This window comes from Peromyscus eremicus, chromosome 22, assembly GCF_949786415.1.
Source record: "Peromyscus eremicus chromosome 22, PerEre_H2_v1, whole genome shotgun sequence".
Taxonomy (NCBI): domain Eukaryota; kingdom Metazoa; phylum Chordata; class Mammalia; order Rodentia; family Cricetidae; genus Peromyscus; species Peromyscus eremicus.
Genome location: NC_081437.1, coordinates 19,667,500 through 19,686,994, shown reverse-complemented (window position 1 = coordinate 19,686,994; position 19,495 = coordinate 19,667,500). Strand labels below are relative to the sequence as shown.

The 19,495-nt window shown below is 43.1% G+C and overlaps 1 protein-coding gene across 2 annotated transcripts in view; it reads right to left on the bottom strand.

The window, feature by feature from the left end:
- Nucleotides 1–6,957: 6,957 nt before the first annotated feature.
- Srd5a2 (steroid 5 alpha-reductase 2) overlaps nt 6,958–19,495 on the bottom strand; it is a 41,482-nt gene continuing 28,944 nt past the window's right edge. Inside the window, exons 3-5 of one of the 2 annotated variants that reach the window (XM_059248555.1) lie at nt 16,046–16,147; nt 12,370–12,520; nt 6,958–7,100 (exon numbers count right to left, since the gene is read on the bottom strand). In XM_059248555.1, coding sequence (XP_059104538.1) covers nt 7,034–7,100; nt 12,370–12,520; nt 16,046–16,147 — 320 coding nt within the window. In that variant the 3' untranslated portion in view covers nt 6,958–7,033. The remainder of the gene's footprint in view (nt 7,101–12,369; nt 12,521–16,045; nt 16,148–19,495) is intronic. The other variant, XM_059248556.1, reaches the window with a different exon arrangement.

The window sequence follows — 19,495 nt, the reverse complement described above, 5'->3', positions numbered from 1 at the left end:
ATCCATTTCCACAAATCTATACCCTGCCACGTGGCTCGTGACTTACCGGCATCTTCACATGCTGTTTGTCATCGTGGCGGCTGGCAGTGTCTCTCTCTCAGCCTTCCACTTCCCAGCTTTATTCTCCTCCTTGTCCCACCTATACTTCCTGCCTGGCCACTGGCCAATCAGTGATTTATTGACCAATCAGAGCAACACATTTGCCATACAGAACATCCCACAGCAACCAACACACATATGCACTCACAGCAACTACAGCAGCATGCCCAGGGCCCACACGAGTCTGCACCAGCTGGGGCCCCAGCACTGAGAGGAGAATGGGACACAAGCCCTTATCCCTAACTCAGAGCCTACCTCCAATTGATAACCACTCACAAATGAAAAAATTGGTTTTCTCTAACTTTAGGGACACAAACCATTTTTAAGGGCAGGCCCCATGTTTAACACAAAACGAACTAAGTGGCATCTTTGGAGGTTCCTTGTCTCAAAATGCTTTGTCAAGGCTTTTTTTTTTTTTTTAAGCTTACAGATCTTTTGCTTATATATTGCGGGTTATCAATTTTGTCCTTCTATGGGATTCCGGTGTGGACAAATGTGTCTCTGCATCTGTATGTGTTCCTTGTGCTTTTTCCTTGGCTCTATTTCTCCTGTTGGTTATTTGCCTTATTCTGGTTTGATTGTTTTTGTTTTATCTTATTTTATTTCATCATTATTCTTTAGAAGCCTATTTCTTTTCTAAGGAGAAACAGAAAAGGTGGGGATTTGGGTGGAAGAGGGGGTGGAGAGGATCTCGGAGGAGTGAGGGAGGGGAAAACCACAATCAGAATATATTGTGTGGAAAAAAAACTATTTTCAATAAAAGAAAAATAGGGAGGTAAGAGAGCAACTAAGACAGACACAAAGAACACTTTTTAATGAGATAGTGTCCCGAACCCAGCTTATGATGAAAGAAAGCATTAATTAGCAGATTAATGACATTGAATTGGTATTTGCTATGTAATCAACATGGGAGAGGAGAATACATACATCCCTATAAGAAAAGGTCAGTGATTTGGTTTGGTTTGGTTTGTTTTGGTTTAGTTTGGTTCGGTTTGGTTTTCTAGGCTCTGTAAATGGAGGAAAGTCAAGTCCACAAATACACTGGATATCCCCTTCTCCCCACCTACCTCACGGCACTGAACGCAACCACATCTCAGAATTACGCCTCACCACTCTCACACAAGAATCCCTGCTAGCCAGATCAAAAGCCACTTTTACGAAGTGAGCTGAAAGAAACGCGGCTGAGTTATTTCTTGCGAGGCTCTGCCATATGGCTTGGGTTTAAGCAAATGTGCTTTCTCGTCTTATGAAAAGGGAGCTGTAAGAAGGGCTCATTCGAACCCTCAGGGGAACTTCTTTCCCTGGGAGCACATGGAAGGCATCAGGACCTTTGCAATCTGGACCCAAGGAAAGGGAGAAGCCACCATACTAGGGGAGCCCTCCGGCCCATGGTCCTTAGCATTGTTTCCATACCAGCCTTCCATAACCTTCCATAGAGCTCCCCACGTGCTTCCATTTTTTTTTCTCTGCCCCTTCCTCCCTCCTCCCAGCTCCAAGCCAGGTGAGACGGGATGCTGGATATCCCCCATCATCCAGGCTCAGATGGTACAAAACGGAAACAAACCTGGAACATAAAAAGGCCAGGGCAAAAGGAACCAACACAGCAAGACCCACATTGTCACCTTTCCCGGTCATTTATTTCAGCTATCCCAATCCTAAATTACGTTTGTGGGAAGAAGTGAGAGATGATATAAATAACATAGGACCTTATTAGATCACAGCTCTGTGGGCTTACAGAATAAACATAACATCCTCAAAAATTCAATCTACTCGATGGGCCTTAATCATCCGAGCACCACACTGCCCTTTGGCTTCATCCCTCTTGGCTTTATCATGAGATAGTGTCCTGTTATAAAACCAGTAGCAACCTGTTACAGAAGGATTTGCTTCACATTCTTCATCACCCTGCTCCTTGGCCTGCCTGGGCCTCTGACCACGGGCTGTTGGAGAACCAAAGGTCAGGCAGGAGAGAAAATGACAAGTCATCAAGCATAGAGGTCATCCCTACTATACTAAGGCTGGAAATTCCTTTTCACGTTAGACAGATTCATGACCTGTGTACCCACCGATCCTCCTGGTGTGAGCAAAGCACATGACTCCCAGATGTGCAAAAGAGGGAGTGTATCTGAATCAGGGCCTGGATAGAACTCGGCTCTGGATAGTTTTCTCCTGTGTGACTTCTACACTAACCTACACGGCAGCTTCTCAAGAGCAAGAGACATGTCTAATCCAACAATAGCCTCGGGGCTGTGGGTACAGCTTGGTGGTTCTGCATTGGGCCTGGCTTCAACCTCCAGACCCAGTAATGTTTTTTGTGTAGTAAATGTTTAATAGGTGATTCCCAGGCAGATAGGTTCGATCCATGGGTTCTGCTGGGCCTCTCTTGTGGAAGCCTGCTGTGAAAAAGACTTCTGACCCACGAAGGGACACAATGATGCTCAGATTAGCTCGGCGCCTTGGGGAAGCATTTCAACCCCATACATCTCAGGGTTTCCGTCTATAATATGAAGGCAGGGGACCAGCTGATGTCTACTGTCAGCTTACACATTTTAAATCTAGATCCTGAAAATCAAATCAAGCCCACTTTCTCCAGGCCAGCAGGAATCATTCCCTCTGTGAAAGCTTCTTGATCAAGGGTAAGAAAACGCATCTTGGCAGTTAACCACCAGTAAGATGTTTTAATGAAAGCCACTCAGAGGATGCCTCCACTCTATTCCCTTGATTTTGTTGCACTCTGTTTTCAAGGAAAATAGAAATAGAGGAAATGTGTCTATGAAATGAGGACACATTCAGAATTTTATTATGTTTAATATATACATACATACATATATGCATATATGTATAAATATATATCCATATATATCCACATATATGAAGATGCGTGCGTGCTGCGCGTGTGTGTGTGTGTGTGTGTGTGTGTGTGTGTGTGTCTGTGTCCCAGCCTCCAACAAAGAACACTGAGGTTTGAAACAATGGCTTTAGATGGCTGAGATCCCTTAGATATCAAGGGAAGAGCTCATATTATATGAAAATAACTTATTTAAATTAGGAAGGTCTGTGTTTGGGATGCAAGATGGCTCAGTGGGGGGGGAAAAAAAAAACCTGCTGCACAAATCTGATTCCTAGAGTTTAATCCCCAGAACCCAGAATCTATGGTGAGAGGAACGAACTAACTCTCAGAAATTGTCCTCTGACTCCCAAATGCACACAGTGTACACTCACGTGCACTCAGTAAAGTTTAAAACTTTTTTAAAATGAAGGTGTGTGGTTAATTTAGCTAAGCTGAAATAGCAATAAGGTTTTGTGGGATTTAAAAAAACATTTGGTAAATTGACTAAATTCACCTGAATAAAATTCTAGCTAGTGCCCTCCTGTGGCAAAAGCATGCAATTGCCGAATGGCAGTTTTGTCAGAGTACTAGGCAAATGGTGGCAGCCATTTATTGAGCATTTTTCACACGTCGAGGATTGCCCTAGATTTTTTTCTTCACGTCAATAAGAAAAAAAAAATCCAATTTAAAAAAATATTTTAATACAGGGTCTTATGTATCTTAATCTGGCCTCTAAATAACTCCCTATGTCGCTGAAGATGAGACTGCATTTCTGATCGTCGAGCCTGGACCCATGAGCACCACTTTGGTGCTGGATATGGAACTCAGGGCCTCCTACATAGTAGGCAATCATTCTATCGAGTTACATCTCCAGCTCTAAAATAAAATGTCTGAGGAAAGTGGTTTTCAATCCTGGAGACAATCTTTTATTTCAGGAGAATTGGCCACTCGCATGAAAGCTTATATAGCTTGCGTCTGCCTTAGGGTTAGTTCCCAGCTCGGCACCACCAGGAGGAGGGAGAACTTTAAGAGGTGGGATCTAGTGGGATGCTTTGGGTCGCTGAGGCATGTTCTCAAAGGAGGACTGTGGAACTCTGGTGCATGTCTCTTTCTCTTCCCTTCCCCCTCCTTCAATGGCTGAGAGGTGAACACAAATGTTCCACTATATGCTCCCATCAGAGTGTGCTGCCTGCTACAGACCCAAAGCAATTGAACCAAACGTTCCTGGACTATGAGCCAAAAATAAACCTTTTTTCTTCATCAGATGATTTATGCCAGTTATTTGTTCTAGTGAATGCTACTCAACACACAGTGTATTTCACCGAGACCACCACCACCCCAGATATCATTGGAATCATGGAGATAGCTAACCTTGGCATATCTTCTTCCCACACCTTCGCTGTACCACCTGGGATTCTGAACTGTGATTTAGAAGCTGTCAGTCATAATTTATATCCTGCTCCTAGCCCCTAATTTCAGGTTGGCAAAATGAAGACAGAAGACAAGAAAGAAAGACAGCAACACCAAAAAGTGAGAGGGAGGGGAGGGGAGGGGGATAAAAAAAACAACAACAACACAGCTCAATCAATGCATTGTAAATAGCTTCAGACGTCCTGGGTCTTTTTATTCAAGTGTTGGTGGTGGTCATGACTTGAGAGACATTTCATGAACAAGAGCACTTGCTTGGAACACTACAATCCATGTCTTCATTACATATCCTACTTCAGATCTTTCATGACCCGGGTGTGAACTTGGAGTAGGTTTCTCCACCACCTGATAAAACTGGTGCTCAGTTCTCGAGCATGTTTCCGAATAGTGTTGAACCCACACACCTGAGGCTGAGGAGATCCGCATTCAACCATTCTGATTCAGAGTACTCAGTCCCTTCCTCCCAAAACCACACTTCAGCGTCTTCAGGGGAGCCAACCCTTCATGAGAGGCTGCACTGTCAGGTAGTTCATTTGCTACTCTGTCCCAAGTTCTCACATGGGAGCCAGGCTCAGTATGCTGAGATCCTTCGGCATATATCAGCGGCTCTCAACCTGTGGGTCACGACCCCTTTGGGTTCTAACAACCCTTTCATAGATATCCTGCACATCAGATATTTACATTATGATTCATACCGGGAGCAAAATTACATTCATGAAGCAGCAACAAAAATAATTTTATGGTCAGGGGTCACCACAACATGAGGAACTGGATTAAGGGGTCACAGCATTGGGAAGGTTGAGAACCCCTGGCCTATATTCAGTGTCTCATTCCATTTTTTATAAGTGTATATATAGTACTTCAATCACATTCCCCTTCCATTAGGTTCTGTCTCTCTGCCTCTCCCTCCAACTTTTTAAAGGATTGTCAAGGTTTCTGTTTATGTAGAAACCTCCTAATTTTCACAATTTGAAACTTGAAATACAAGACAAGATAAAATAAAACTATGTGTGAAACCCTGTCTGAACTAAATGAAACAGGTTTTCTGCCCAGGTGAACATCTGCTTGCAGATCTCAGCTTCTGCCATTGGGACCTTTGAGGACCGATGTTCAAGCTACTGCCCGCCGGGACACATCTTCTAAAATGTCTCAAGGCTCATAAGGAAGAAATTCCAGAAGAAACTTGCCTGGAGCTTCTGAAATCCTTCAGACCATTGTAGACATCTCCTCAAGGTGAACATCCTATTGTCTTCTGTATGAGTTTCTCATACCTGATGTGTCCCTGATATTTTATATTCCCATCAGTTCCCCAAAACACAAGTTTACCATGTCTGTCGTAACACATTTCTTTATTCCCTCAGGAGTCACTCATAGCTATATATTTTTTGTGTGTGTTAAAAAAAAAAAAACTAACCATCAAGAAAATCCATGCCAGTGGTGTGGATGAAGCAGTGATAACACAATAGGAATTGTGAAACCTCCTGGGAGATCAGGGTGTTCACTGACTAAGACACTTGTATACATTTGGACACGGGTCAGAGAAGGGAATTCCATTATTAAAGTTCTCCCTTTTCATATCTTCCTAATTAACTAATGAGGAGGAAGATCAGCAGCACCTGACCATTCCTAGGGACCAGGTGCCCATCATCAACCCCTTTCCTACAGCCTGCCTCTTGGAAATGTTGATAATTGTGCAGATAAGTACAAAGTAATTGAGGCATGCTCTGGGTCTACAGCACTTAAAAATATGAATCTCTGCCACTCTGTGAGTATACATAAAAGTATGCTTGTAATTACTTCTGTAAGCACTGCCCTCAGCCCAGACATTCTTTTTTTGCTGGTTGGCTAATTGGTTGGTTGATTTATTTCAAAACCAGCATACAAAGTAATGGGTTTCATTGTGGCATTTTCATCCATACTATATTTTTGCCAATCCCCCTCCCCTCCTCTTCTCCTCTGTTTTCCTACATTTCCCTTGCTGACCCCCTTCCTCCCTGCAGCCGCCTCTCTCTGCTTTCATGCCACACATATTCTATTCTACTCTTTCTCCTCTTTTTCCTTTCTCATGATCTCCTTGCTAATTTAATGAACTATAATGCCCCCCAATACACACATATAAACAGATACATATATACGTATCAATTAAAATCTAGGATCTGCAAATATGAGAAAAAAACATGCAGTATTTATCTGTCTGAGTTGGGTTATGTTGCTTAATATAATCATTTCCAGTTCTACCCACTTTCCCGCAAATGTTATGCTTTCATTTTTCATTATGTCAGCCCAAAGGGTTTTGACTGCAGAACTTCCCAAAATTGATACAGAGTAAGGAAAAAAAGTCACATGTCTTCAGATCATACAATGGGGGAAAAAAACATGAGGAATGGAGGAAGCTTCCAGAAGGAATAGCTAAGGAGAAAATGTCTTCACGGAAGGGCCTCTGTGACGCTCCAACAGGAAATTAGGTTAGGGCTCCCTGGGCAGACAGGAGTAAAGGTTAAGCAGGCATGACTCAGTATGCCTCAGGCAGCTGGAATAGCAAAGATACCTGTTAGCACACACATCATGATATGTACACGTATGAGCAAGACACAGCCCAGTTATACTTTACAGTTTATCTTTTCAGCAGCTGGGCGGTTCCCCCATAGAAGCTTTGTTCCTTAAAATCGGGGTTCCTTAAAAGACGAATGGAATAAGGGCTTTCCTAGATTTGGGGTAATCCTTAAACGTCTGGAGGTAGAACCTGAAAAGACAAGACAGGAAAGAATAATGAGGAATGCAATGGAGTCATGGCCAACAGTTGAGTCTGCACAGCCATGACAAGGTAAGCCAGTTATTTAGCATCTGACCATTCCTGGGGACCATGTGCCCATCATCAACCCCTTCCCTACCGTCTGTCTCTTGGAAATGTTGGTCATTTATGTGCAGATAAGTACAAAGTAGTATCCAGAGGGTAGTGGTGACGATTTTACAATATTACAAACATACTTGATATTGCTCAACATTTGGAGGTTGTTAAAGTGGTAAATTTGATGCTGTGTGTATGTCACCAGATTTTTTTTAATAGACAAAAGGAAGTACTCATTTGGGCTCTCACTTTGCTGAAAACAACAGGAAGCTAGAGCCTCTCAAAAACTTTGGGCAACTGGTAAAATAGTAGCAAGTCAGTAATGGGGGTAACCAACTACTCTCTGATTGGACCTAAGGCCTACTCCACAGGAGGAAATCCACATCTGGGAATAAAAACCTGGACAAAATCCCATGGCTGGGGAGATCATAGGCCCTACTGGGAAAGCTACTGCAACTGTTTTGCTAAATGGAAAAGCCCATCAGAGTACACCCACATGTAGTGGTATTTGAAAAGATAAATTAGATATGAAATTTTAGACTCACAAAAATAAGATAGACAATAGAGTATTTTCTTTAATTTTGCTAAATACAGAGAGACTAGATATTGTAGCTCTAATTCTTGCTTGATAACTGTTTTTTATATGTAATTTTACTATGTTAAAAATCTTCCTTTTTGATTAGACCGAAAAGGGGAAGTGCTGTGGGATGGCTTTCTGTATGCTGTGAATATGTGTTGCTCTGATTGGTTGATAAATAAAGCTGTTTGGCCAATGGTGAGGCAGAATAAGGTTAGTCACTACATTTGAACTGGAGAGAGAGGAGAAGAAACGAGAGTGGGGAGACGCCGTGAGCCATTGCCAGGAGAAGCAAGATGTGAAAGTACCAGTAAGCCACGAAGCTGCGTGGCAATGCATAGATTAATAGAAATGGGCTGAGTTAAGTTGTGAGAGCTAGCTAGAGAGAAGCCCGAGCCGTTAGGCCATACAGTTTGTAAGTAATATAAGCCTCTGTGTTTACTTGGGTCCAAGCAGATACAGGACCAGGCAGGACACAGGAAACCTTCTGATGACACCCATAGATCAGTGCTACTGTCGGCTTTATTCAGAGAGGCTTCTTTTTGCAGTGGGCAGCAGTAACGGCCAAGACTCACAATGAGTCAAAGTGCTGAGAACAAGGAGCTGCTGAGTTCTCAGCCACGAGAGGAACTTGTAGATCACTCTCTCCAAGACTCAAGGATTATCGTGGAAGGCAGGGCAGGGAGAATGTGTAAGCTGGGGGAAGAAGCAAAGTAGAACACTGTCTTTAGAACATGACTTCACCATTGCACTCCTGATCCTACAGCAGTTGAGACCTGCAGAAGACCTGCAGCACAAGATTGAGCCTGTCGGTATCCTGTCATGGTCCTATAGCTAGCGGGAAGGTGTTTGCAGGGCTAGCCTCTCCCTAAGGATCTAAAGGCAGTTAATGGTTGCTGAGGGAGGGAGAGATGTTTTCTTTGGTGGTGTGGCTACCTACAAGGATCCCATGCTCTCGTAAACACCCCCTTACACAGGATCTTGTAAGCAACTCTATGAGACTCACTCAGTCATGAAAGTAAATAAATAGGACTAGAGAAATAGCTCAGCAGTGAAGAGCACTTGTTGGTCTTCTAGAGAACCTGAGTGTGGTTGCCAGCACCCATGTCCACTGGCTTATAACTCTCTGCCTGTAATTCAGCTCCAGGAACCTGAGGTCCTCTCCTGGGCGTGCGTGCGCACACGCACACACACACACACACACACACACACGTGCATATAAACACACAGATACACATAACACGTGTAAATAAAATAAAAAATAAACCCTTAAAAATAAGGTAAAAACATTTAAGAGCAAGAGGGAAACAATAAAGAGTAACAAACAATGAATTGGATAAAATACATTATATATGTATGAAAATGCCATGAGGCTCACTATTGTGTCTAACTAACACATGCTAATAAAAAAATGAATTAACAAAAAGCTGTGGGCAAAGTTAACTTCAGAGAATTGGCAGTATTTTTTAGAAAAGATCCCTTCCTAAAGCTTGGGAATGCCACTATTGCTATAGATTCCTATGCCGCTGTTACTATGGATTGCTATGGATTTTACCCCCTAAAGGGTAAGGTGAAGTCCTTACTCCCAACACCTGAGGATGCAATCTTGTTTTGGAACTGTGGTCGTTGCAGATGTAATTAATTAAAATAGCTCATACCAATGCAGGTGGACCTTAGTCCCATAGATCTGAAAAGAGACAAGAAGATACCCAGGATGGGAAGGTCACAGGCAGACTGGCAGAGATTAGAATGAGGCGTTTGCCCCAACCATGGAAAACCAAGAATTATAGTCCCCACTAGAACTGAATAAAAGCAAGGAAGGATTCTTCCTCAAGCCATTCCAGAGAGCATGGCCCTGCCTATACTTTAAGGCCAAACCTCTGGTCTCCAGAACTCAGAAGAGAGATATTTCCCTTGTCCTAAGCCCACGCAGCTGAGGGTCATTTCTTATGCAGTCGAAGGAGATTAACGCATCTTACAAAAAGCCTCTACCCTGTGTGACCAAGTTATCCTCTTAACTAGTTGAAACTAATGGCCCCTGAGGCATAATAAAGACAAAATACACTCTGCTAAAGTGCTTTGGGTTTAAACCGGAAGACCAAATAAACAAATAAATAAATAAAAATGTGCCAGAAGTGCCTGGCCTGTACTGCTTTGATTTGAAAAGACCCTGTGTGCTCAACCTCCCCTGCCAAGGCTGGCCCTTGCTTCATGAGCACCTTCCCAAAGCCCTCTTGGTCCTATTAAAAGAGACACCCCTGGCTCTTCCTCCCAGAGGAATATAACCAGATGGCCTCAATTTGGTTTTGACATCACACCAGCTGGAAACTTCTGGTAGATTTCCTGACCAAGTACTTCAAGGTCTACACTTTTTCAAAGACCCTCCTATACACCAGGCCATGCCCTGACCTCTGCCATTCTCTCACTGCTTGTGATGGGCAGCAGATTCTCCTGAAGTGGGAGGGTTCTTACGCTGTCTCTCAAAGGCCATGAACCCTTGAAACCCTGTCCCTTTCAACCCAGGAGGTAATAGGAACAGGTCACGGGAAACTGCTGCTTTGTGTAGTTCCAAACTGGTTTCAGTTTCCACTTAGAAGAAAGGAGCTTGTACCTCATTTAATCCTAAAAACTATTAGAGACATCGTTAGCCAGACAGAGATGCCGAGAGAACTTAAGGAGCCCTCGGCCCCATTCTGTCCGCCATGTGTTCCTTCTTGGTATCTAGGCTTTCTCTCCCGACAAAAGCTACTTTAAGGTAAGCAGGGAAAGTAAACAATGCGTTACCCTTCCCTCCCCAGCATTACTTTCAGTTACCTCTTTTATCCTACTCAACCCCTACCTGGTGGCTTAAAGAGGTCTAAGACCTTCCTCTAAAGGAATGCCTTAAATGCCTGCAGTTCCAACATGTACCAGCAGATAGAGCACTCAGGGCTCACCTGCTTACCTTACCTTACCAAGAAACTTTGGGATGCTCTGGCAATGGTCTCATCCATGGAACACACATCAAGAAATATGATGGAAGATAACCGAATTAAAGCATGGACATTTCTTCCACCTCTTGGCTCATTATCTGACGTTTCCAGCCAAGTGGTAACCATCACCAGGCATGGAACCTGGACCAACCAATTCACTGTGGGAAGCCATCTTTTATTTTGGTTTTATTATCACTTATAAGTTATACATAATAATAGGCTTCATTATGACATTTCCATACACATGTAAATGCACACACTTTGATCATTCAGTTCTGTTACCCTCTCTTGTCCTCTCCCACTCCCACTAATCCCCTCCCTCTTCCCAACTACTTCCCTTCTATTTTCATGGTTGGTTGGTTTGTTTACAGTTCAACGAGTTTCATTAGAATTGCTCATAGGAACATAGGCACCTTACCACTGGCTACACCACTGAAGAAAATGTCTCTCTCTCTCCCATCAATCATTAACTACATCCTCAGGGAAAGAGAGTGGGAAACCCTCCTCAACAAGGTGAGCACAATGGCTGCCCACCCATCACTTCTGGTGCCTCTATCTACACAACCTTTTATTTTATTTATTTATTTATTTATTTATTTATTTATTTATTTATTTATTTGGTTTTTTGAGACAGGGTTTCTCTGTGTAGCTTTGCGCCTCTCCTGGAACTCACTTGGTAGCCCAGGCTGGCCTCGAACTCACAGAGATCCGCCTAACTCTGCCTCCCGAGTGCTGGGATTAAAGGCGTGCGCCACCACCACCCGGCTTATTTTATTTTTTTATTTACTGCTATCATTATCCAACTCAATTTCAGCTTCAGTAAAAGCTTTAAAAGTGAGAGCTTAATCATACCATGTGATTATTGTATCAAATTTCCTTTATGAAATCATTATCATGTGTTTGTGCATCTGATTCCATGTGCTAAAATTTTATTTGCAGAAGAATACTATGTGAATGCTACAACCTTGTGACACCATTAATTGTCAACTTGACTCCTAGGAGGTAAGCCTCTGGTAACACCTGTGAGGGACTGTTTATATTAAGGATAGTCTCGGAAAATGCCTGTGAGAGATTGTCCTGATTAAGTTCATTGCTGTGGGAAGACCCATCTTAATCATGGGCAAGACTATTCCCTAATGAGGGACTCTGGACTGTATAAAATTTATACAGAGGTTCTCAACCTGTGGGTTACAACTCTCTTGGGGTCACACATCAGATATCCTGCATAGCAGATATTTACATTACGATTCACAACACTAACAAATTTATGGTTAGGAAATAGTAATGAAATAATTTTACGGTTGGGGAGTCACCATAACCTGAGAAACTGTATTAAATGGTTGCAGCATTAAGAGGGTTGAGAAGCACTGGTATAAATGGAGAGGGCAAGCTGAGCATAGCACACATGCATTAATTCATTTGCTTTCTGCTTTTGACTATGAATGAATGCAGTGTGACCACCTGCCTCGAGTTCCTGCCCCCTTAACACCTTTGCAATGACTGACCATAACCCCAGCCAAATTAACCCCTTTTTTCCTTCAGTTTCTTTTGATGGGGCATTTGAGTCACAGTGACAGGAAACAAAATGGAGACACACCTCTGTTGAAACGTTTACCTGTGGTGGTAAAAAGCTTGCATCCCAAGGAAACAAAGTGAGAAAAAGGCAAATGCAAGAGCTGGAATGGACCAGGTGGCCAAGGCAAAGCCCATCCATTCAATGATCTCACCCAGGAAATTGGCTCCAGAAACATACGTAAACAAGCCACCTGTGTGCAGAGAATCAGACGGACAATACTCAGAACTGCAGTTCTATTACACTGTATCCCTGTGTTTTGTTCCAAAATACACAAAGATGGGTGTAGCTGGAAGTTTTTCTGTGTCCCACCTGGCCCGGGGTCAGGACAAATCTCTCTCACTCACAGGTCCCACAGCCGCTCGGATCCAAATAAACACACACAGGCTAACATTATTTTTAAACTATGGCCATAGCAGGCTTCTGGTTATCTAGTTCTTATATCTTAAATTAACCCATTTCTATACATCTATACTTTGCCACATGGCTTCAGGCTTACCGGTACTTTTACATCTTGCTTCTCCTGACTGGCAGCATCTCCTCTGCTCTGTCTTTCTCCTTCCTCCTATCTGTTTGGATTTTCTGCCTGCCTCTAAGCTACCTTGCCATAGGCCAAATGGCTTTATTTATCAACCAATCAGAGCAACATATTTTCACAGCATACAAAAAGACATTCCCCCATCAGATAGGTAAACAGATGTAAGATGGGAGGTCCCTTCCACAGCCAGAGTTTAGAAGAAGCCCCTTAGAAATAAGGGAAAACAAAGCAACAACAGCCCCTTGCCTTGCAGAACGTTTTGGAATCCTGGGGAGTGGCCTCATCTACTGATGGGCATTGTCAGGATCTCTTTACAACTTAGGCCACCAGCTTTGAGCAAGATAAGCAAGAGGTGCAGATGGCCTGCTTCTTGTCTTGTTTCATTTTAAAGGACATTTTCAGGTCACTCCTTACCTTCCCAAGCCTTTCCCTGGCAAGTCCCAAGAGCGATCTTTACGCTACACACCAGTCACACAAAATAAAACAACACACTTCATTGAAACAAAAACTTAACAGGTGTGAGAAACAATTTGATTCTTTCTGACCCTTTGATCTTCCACTACCTGGCCCCCTGCACTAAACACTGTTCAAGTTGAAAGCAGAGACCATTTGCCCTGCTGGGGTTGAAAAGCTCTGCTGCTATTGAGATGTTTTACTTCCACCCACCAGATATCTCCTCTCTCAGAACTATCTAGAAATCAAGACATTGCTAATGACGTTAAATATACCCACACGCCAGGTTTGTGAGCCATACTAAACTAGGGAAGTTGTGACTGAAACAACTTTTCTCCTTCTGTAATGACATTAAAATGTGCTTTTAAGCCCTTCTCTCTCACTCTCCTAACGCAGTTGGAAACTGACCTTGGCAATCTGGTTTTTAAGAACTGTCCCAGCTCATCTTTACTTAATTATTAAGCTGAAGTTTTCAAGTATTGGCACAGTTGGAATGTGAGTGCTGTCCATGGAGTCCTGTGTGAACCCTTTGTCCCCAGCTAGTGGCACTGTTTCAGAAGACTTTTGGCTATGGGTCCTTGCTGGCAGGTGGAAGGCTGTTAGGGGTGGTTTAGAGGGGGAGAGATGGCCTGGTTCCTGCCCAAGTTCTCTATTTTCTAGTTGGCTATGGAGATGCAAGCAAGTAACCCCATGTTCCTGCCACCAATGATAAGAGCCCTCCTGGCACCAGGTGTCCCCGCCTTCCCTGCCTCGACACTGTGAGATAATGGTACATCCGTCCAGTATTCTATCCCAGCTGTGAGAGAAATGGCTGAAACAAGGACCAAATTCCTTTACTATTATTTTTTCTTAAGGATGATACCGTGTCACATTGTCTTCCTGCCCGTGACACCCTTGACTTTGTGAGGGTCCAATTTTCCATGGATATCATGAGTGGTCTAGCTTAGTTCCTTAGATAACAAGGAATGAATAATACTTACTCATTTAAATGTATTACTAATCACAACAGTTTTGTCATTATTAATCAGCGGTGGTCGGCCTACACCATCGTATCATAACCCAGGACATTTTTACTACAAATGAGGGCTCTGTTTACATTCAGAAGGGTGGAAACCACTTTTGACTTGCCTGTGTTGAGCACCTGGACTGAGTCATTGCCAAAAGCTCATTCGTCAGACTCTCATTCCTAGTTTCTTGGGACCAATGACACTTCCAAGTTTACTGTGTCTTGATCTCTGAAGCAGCAGTCACGTGCTGCACAATGGCGCGTCACACATCAACAACAGACTGCGCACATGATGGCGAACATCGCTAACAGACCTCAAGTATTCACCACCTAGTCATTGCTGTGTAAGTCCAGCACACGGCCCATGGTTTGAAAGCTCAAGCCCAGTCATTCCTATGCAAGCCTAAGGACCTGAGTTCAATCCCCAGGACCCACATAAAAGTCAGGCACAGTGGCACATGCCTGTAATCCCAGTGCTGAGAAAGTAGAAACAGGACGATCTGGAGCTCCATGGCCAGATAGTCTATCTGAATCTATGAGTGCCCAATTCAGTGAGAGACTGGATCAGCAAAATGAGGTCAAAGTGCAATTGAAGGAGACACTTGACATCAAACTCTAGCTTTTGCGTGGATATGAACACACATGCTCAATTACCCCCCCACATACACATGCACACACCAGACGAAGTACAAGCATATAATTATAGACAGGATTTAATCTTTGATAATTATATTAAGTGCCTACGTTCTGGTTTACATGCTTATTATGCTATTCATTGTTAGAGCATAATTCTTCGACTTAGAAAAAAGTTAACCATAAAATAGTCCCATGCTGTATCTGGGAGTGGGGGGACCATCACTCCATGCATGCTGCTCCCTAGAGACCTTCCAGTGGACATAAAGGTAAAATACATGATATTGATGATTGTGATCATGTGTAGGCCTAGGTTAAGATATGTTTCTCTCTTAGTTTTTAGCAAAAAAAAAATGTTTTTAAAAATTCAAAATTTCAAAATAGGCTGTACTCTATAACCTAGGTATGCAGTAGGCCGCCCCATCCAGGTTCTTGTAAGTACACTATGGTATTCACATGACAACAAAATCCTCAGCTTCATTGCTAATACAATGAGGCTCACACTCTGTAAATGACAGGCTTATATACTAGGCTCTAATCTATTCTCCACTATTTATATCCAAGCCTGGTGCCCTCTGTCACCTACTATGATTTTTCCTACCTGGGATGGGAAAGAGATCTTTTATGGCTCTCTCTCTCTCTCTCTCTCTCTCTCTCTCTCTCTCTCTCTCTCTCTCTGTGTGTGTGTGTGTGTGTGTGTGTGTGTGTGTGTGTACATATGTAACAAGGCCAACCTTGAATTCACTATGTACTAAAGAATGACCTTGAACTCCTGACTCCTAATCTTCCTGCCTCCCCCTCCTAAGTGTTGGGATCGTAGATATGTACCACCATGCCTGAGTTAAATGTTGCTGGGGATGGAACCCAGGGCTTCATGCATGCTAGGCAAGCACTCTACCAACTTAGTTACAGCCCTATGGAGCTTCCTTAGGTTTTGTGGAGGGGACAGAGTATGCAGGGGAGGATACAAGCAAGCCACAGTGTATAGATTGCATAGTTGTGCTATCATGAACACTCCCTCCTGTTTGTTAATCACTGAGGCAGGCTTCAAGGAAGAATGGGACTCTGGGAATCCAGGGAGGCATTACCTTGTGGGATCTTATAGATGACTTCTCCAGGCTTCCTAAGCTGGCGCAGCAGGCAGTCACTATGGATGTTGATTCCCATTCCCAAAATAAATAGGAAGATACCTTGGCAAAGAAGAGAGGAAACAGATCAAAAGGTACACTCTGCTTTGGTATTCTTCACACAAGATATGTTTCTTTTCTTCCTTTCTTAAAATAAAGTGAGGGGCATTTAATTGCCAAATCTAAGAATGGTATTCAGATATGATCTGAAACTTTTGGGGAGGAGAGGTTGTCCTGTCCCTTAGGTAAAATGTTAGCACTCACAGTGAAGCATGATGGACAGAGGTGGAAAAGTGGGGCAAGCAGGAGGCAATAGTATTGTGTGTGTCAAATAAACCAACGTCATAAATCAATAGTGAGTAACAACAAGAAAACACTTGGCTCATTCACAAAAGACCAACTGGCTGGCTCATCCACTGGCCAGTTCCACTCTGTCCAGACCCACAGAGGTTTCCTAGTGAGAACTTACTCAGGGTCTGAGAATCTGAGCTTGCTTTACCTATCAGGGCTGCACAGGGGGGATGATTTGACCATGGGCATGGTTACCAGGTGTTTGGAAGGGTCTCCACTTGGCTATGCAGTGTGCTTTGATCTTGCAAGGGGAAGGTCTTTTGCCCTGCCCCTTGGCATTGTTATAAAAAGCCCTTTTGAATAAATGGAAGGGGCCATTGGGTAAGTGATCCAAGCCCTCCTGAAGCTATTCTGTTTCTGTCTTTCTTCTCATCAACTAAGTCTTTCTATCTAATATTTTCTTACCCCTCTCTCATAAGAACCCTTCAAAAGGTGGGAGCTAGCCTCCCACAGATGATGCCCAATGTGGGGCATAGGTACAAAGGATAAGAGAGGGAGGCAGCACCATGGAAACAGGGGGACATGTCCGGTTATGAATTAAGGTTATGTGGTAGTATTCTATTCTTTGGGAGTAAAACTGGATAGATAGATAGATAGATAGATAGATAGATAGATAGATAGATAGATAGAGATAGAGATAGATAGATATAGATAGATAGATAGATAGATAGATAGATAGATAGATAGATAAGATAAGATATAGTCAAGCTGAAGCAAATAGTAAAAGTTAGGCTGCAGCAAATATCTCTCTCTGTCTCTGTCTATGTCTATGTTTCCCTGTTTCTCTCTCTCTTTAAAGTTGTAAAAAAACTTTGGTGAAGTTTAGTTTGAAAAGTGTGGGCTTAGATATATTAGAGTACAGTAAGCTTTAGGTCTAGGGATATGGTGAAGGTTTAATAAGAAAGTCACTTAAGGTAAAAGTAGCTTTTTCCCTCAAGCACAGATGGGACCTGGGACACAGAAAGCAGCAGCAGGAGCCTGGGTTGACCCAGCCAGGAATCAGTGGCTGAGACCCATGGGGTATCATAGCTCAGAGATGCTGAGTGAGCCAGCACAAGCAGCAGGGTTCTGCATGCTTTCTGCTGCCATGAAGAAGCCTAAGTGAGGAGAAAGCCAGACTGACATGGCTAGAGGCTATGGAGCAGAGATGCTGCAGGAGATGTGAATGGCAGGCAGCAGCAGTGGCAGCTTGGAATGCAGCAGAGAGAGCCCAAAAGAGACACTGTGGTAGAAGTAACAGCCAAACAGGCAGCTGAGACATACCCGCTGTGTAGAATGGCAGTGAGAAATGCTGAGGTGATGCAAAGTTGAGTTCTAGGCTCAACAGTGGAGATATGCTGGAAGCCAGGAGCAGCCTGAGAGGAGGCTGAAGCACCATTTGGCCGTGCAAATGAGGTAGCACACAGGGGGCGCAAAGACTGCCAGTGGAGCAGCTAATAGGACCCTTGTCCACAGCTTGTAGCAGTTGGGTTTCCTCCTGGACTGAGGTTGCTGCTTGAGAGCTGTAGCTCATAGCAGCAGGTCAGCATTCAACCAATCATCACAAGGTGATTAAGAGCCCTAAGGCCAGGATGTGCCAATTACGAGAGGCACAGACAGATAGGGACTGTGAAAGCCAGGAGCCAAAAGCCTTGCAGTTTCTGTTTGCTGGCTGTAGGAAGGTCTCTTTTAAAAGGACTTTGCCCCAGCCAGCTAGCAGCTTTTGCCCTGGACCAGTTTTCACCTAGAGGAAAGCTAACTGAAAGTGCCTCTGTGGCTGAGAATGAGGCTTCAGAGACACTAGTTTGAACTGAGTTGAGTTGTTGCATTCAGGAGAAGTGCAATAAATTTGGCTAATGGGACTCCTCATATTTGGAACTGTTTGCCTAAGAGTTGGACTGTTACACAAAGACTTCAAGGTGGTTGACAAGCCAGGCCCTGATCTTGGGATGTCAGTTGAACTTTGGGACTGGTATTAGGACTGACTTTTTGAACTTTTGCAAACCTCAGAAATGGGACAGTTTTGATTTCACCTATATACATCATCAACTGAATAACTTATGAACTGTTTTGTGCATGCATATATGCTTTATTAACTGTGGTGACTTATGAACTGTTTTGTGTAAAAAAATGGAACTGTCTGTTTTATGTAAAAATGGAGAAATTTGTTTTTTTCTACACAGGCTCAAGTTGAAGCTTAAAAAATTACAAAGAAAAGGGGGAGTTAATATTCTTCAGTCTATATATTTTCTTGTCATTTGAGTGGACTGATGTTAACTTGTGTTAATGTACCCTATGCTTTGTATAGTTCTATTAAGAAATTGCTTTTGGTTGTTTGCTAAAGTTTATGAAATATAAGCAGTTATATTAAGAGATTGCTTTTGAATGTTTGCTAAAGTTTGTAAAGTGTAAATAGTGCTATTGAGAGTTTGCTTTTGGATGTAAGTTTGTAAGAATTGTAATTGTGTATAGTAATATTTATGCTAGAATTATGTTAGCCTGTTGATATTGATGAACCTTGGTTTGGTGATGCTAAGAGAGTCTTTAGGTTTGATGCAATTGCATCAGTTTACTGATGTATTTGATGCAGTTGCATCAAGAGTTTATTGATTTATTTAAAAAAAAGGGCTTGGTCCAACTGAGGCTGCTATAGACATCTTAGACCCATTCAGAAAGGACATCTATCTTGGTCATTCTCTACTCCTTTATTGGGAGGTGTGGCAGCCATAGGGATTGCTGTGGTTGTTCCAGCTACTTCCAAGCTCTTAGTGGGGACCTGATTCAAAGGTGCATAGAGTTAAGCTCTGTACCTTCCCCTGCCAGAGGCTGGTAGTCAGAGACAGGTAAGTCAGCCTTGAGAGCTGTCAACCTAAGACAGAGTACACTTGACAGAAAGTGTATCTCAATGACAGGTAAGGCTGATTAGAGAAGAAGAAGAAGAAGAAGAAGAAGAAGAAGAAGAAGAGGAAGAGGAAGAAGAAGACAACCGAAGACAGACATAGTCTATCTGAAGGGTTTGAAGGGCCCTTTAAAAATATTAAGAAGGGGGAGCTGTGGAGACCCACAGAGGTTTCCTAGTGA